Here is a 2,507-nt window from a genome sequence, read left to right as displayed (position 1 = left end):
ATTATTCTTTAAAAAATCGAGAAAAACTACGTCTTCGGCGATACCAAAGTTGATACCGGTCGGTGAGTAATTTGGGAAGGTACATCCTCTGGTCGGCCTGGATGGCAGCCAATGAGCGCGACCCAGGCAACCCAACCCACCTGCCCTTGTTGATGAGCGCCCGACTCAGCAGCGGCTCGAGCACGGCGTCCATGGCCTCCCCGATGAACTCGATGAGCACGGTCTTGCCTCGGCTGATGGCGCGCTCGATCACGTCCAGGTACGACTTCTGCCCCAGGCGCACCACCTTGAGGTGCTTGCCGTAGCGGTTCTTGATCCACTTTATGCCCTGCAGCTGCGGGTCGATGAGGAGTGGCCAGCGCGCAGAGTTCATGATGATGGTCGCGTTCTCGATGGACATGGAGTCGTTGGGAAGCCCCTCGTTGTTCCACGCGGCCACCTGCGCGTCGTCCGTCAGCATCGACAGCGGGTCCAAGTCCTCGGTCAGCGGGATGGCGGGCTGCGGCAGCGTCAGCGTCAGCGTCAGCCAGGGGTGACACGGGTAGGGCAGGGACAAGTTGTGCACGAAGAGGAGAGGAATTGATGACTTACATTTAGAGTTTTGAGGAAGGGGCGCCACTTTTTCTCCTGCAAGTCTATCCTATAGCTGCGCGTGAACCCACCGACGTAGGAAATGAAAGCTGTCACGAGAAGCATGTCGCCGGGAAGCGTGGTGCCCTGCTTCTGGAAACTACAGACACCAAGGACGATTAGGTTGAAATAACTGGAAATATTAAAAAGAATTTTAAAAATCTGCTGCAGCTTCCACTTACTTGGCGATGGACTCTTGCCAGCGGACGCTCTCCGAGCCGAGGCCGGTCACGAGTCGGTTAGCCAGGTCGATGGTCTCGGCAGTGGAGTCGGCCTCCTCTTGACACTTGAGCTTCTCGGCCACGGCCACCTCGAACTTGTCGGTGAGTAGGGCCAGCTCGCCCTCCAGCACCTCCAGCTTGCTCTTGAGGTCGGCCAGCTTCTGCCTGGCGGCCATCCACTCCGCGTTCTTCTCGTTGAGGGCGCGACGCTTGGGCTCCACGTGGACGTACACGTCGTGGAACGCCATGATGTTGATGCACCATGCACACAGGCCTGCAACAAAACTTGCTCAGCCCTGCTGACCGGGGCCCCATCGGGCACCACGAGACCCTCCCCTATAAGCCCACCTGCGGCCGCCGTAGACTTGGTGCGGATGAGCTCGGGGACGAACTCCTTGTTATTCAGGTAGGGCTTGATGGCCTTCACAACGTCCGGGTGTATGTTCTCCTTGTCGTAGTGCATCAGGTTGTCGAGGAACGTGTCCACCTTGCCCATGAAGGCCTTGGCCTCCTTCCAGCCGCGCTCCTTAGGCACCTTGCCCTTAGGGGAGAGCAGCACCATGGCCGCGGCGAGGACCTGAGTGACGGCCGTGGGCGGGGAGGCCAGCGCCTTCAGCTCCGTCAGGTTGTTCTAGGAGGAGTAGATAAGTCAGTCATTCGAAGGGCTATGATGCAAACAATACAGAACGGTCCGCATACAGAGATACCAGGATCAGTCGATCAGCACAGCACAGTACCTTGTTGAGCGTGTTGAGCGCTTCTGATGCGGCTATGAGGGCGGGCTCGGCGGCCTTGAGGTCCAGTTCGCAGACTTTCTTTTGCGCCGAGACCTCCTCCTCCTTCTCCATGACCTTGCGCTCCTCCTCGGCCGCGATGGCTTTCTCCTTGGACACCTTCTCCGTCTCCTTGCTGACGACCACGATGAGTTCGTCGGCGGCCGCGTTCTTCTGGCGCACCTCGACCTCCTGCACGGCCAGAATCTCCTTGAGGCCGTCCACCTGCTCACCGCAGCTCGCAAGCTTCTCCAGCCCGTTCTGCAGGCGCACGATCTTGGTGGACAGCTCGTTGGACTTGTTTGTGAGCAGCTTCCCGTACAGCTCGATCTGCTCGAGGAACGACTTGGGGGTCGTGTAGTTGTAGCGCCGCTCGTTCAACAGGTACGCCTGAGGGTCACGAGAGGGGTGAGTCGTCGGCGCTCATGTGCCGAGTCCCGGTGGGGGCCGCCGGCCACCAACACCACTCACCTGCGACATCTCGTTGACGGACGCGTGCACGAAGGACATGAACTCGGACACGGACTTGCGCAGGTTCTCCGGCAGCGCCTCGAGCTCGGAGAGGAAGCGCAGCGACACGGACTGCAGCGCCTCGTACGGCCACTCGTTGAACCAGTTGATGGCCGTGCAGTTGGTGATGGCGGGGAACTTGCGCGAGCGCGTCCGCAGCGTGGCGCCGACCGGGGAGAAGCAGAGCACCGTCTTCAGCATGCTGCGCACGCGGTTGATGAAGAACTTCCAGCAGTTCTCGCGCGTGTCCTGCTGGCCGATACCCTTAACCTGCGGGCGGTAGAGAGACGCGGCACCGTTACGACAGCGTCGATGAGTCGCCAGTTCTTTTCCCCTTTCTTTCTTTCTTTCTTTCTTTCCAAGAACTATGTTA

The 2,507-nt window shown here is 59.5% G+C and overlaps 1 protein-coding gene across 1 annotated transcript in view; it reads right to left on the bottom strand.

Annotated features, from left to right (window-relative positions):
* Window positions 1-56: 56 nt before the first annotated feature.
* The window catches only part of LOC113217863 (dynein beta chain, ciliary), a gene marked incomplete at both ends in the record, with an annotated part of 13,370 nt that continues 10,919 nt past the window's right edge, over window positions 57-2,507 (bottom strand). Inside the window, 6 exons of the mRNA XM_052276154.1 lie at window positions 57-499; window positions 592-730; window positions 813-1,125; window positions 1,200-1,482; window positions 1,589-2,014; window positions 2,096-2,404. Of these exons, the coding sequence (XP_052132114.1) occupies window positions 57-499; window positions 592-730; window positions 813-1,125; window positions 1,200-1,482; window positions 1,589-2,014; window positions 2,096-2,404 (1,913 nt within the window). The remainder of the gene's footprint in view (window positions 500-591; window positions 731-812; window positions 1,126-1,199; window positions 1,483-1,588; window positions 2,015-2,095; window positions 2,405-2,507) is intronic.

This window comes from Frankliniella occidentalis, unplaced genomic scaffold (assembly GCF_000697945.3).
Source record: "Frankliniella occidentalis isolate FOCC.00 unplaced genomic scaffold, Focc_3.1 Scaffold1930, whole genome shotgun sequence".
In the NCBI taxonomy this organism is placed as follows: domain Eukaryota; kingdom Metazoa; phylum Arthropoda; class Insecta; order Thysanoptera; family Thripidae; genus Frankliniella; species Frankliniella occidentalis.
The sequence above is the reverse complement of the archived record's forward strand: the minus strand, read 5'-3'. Positions and strand labels throughout refer to the sequence as shown.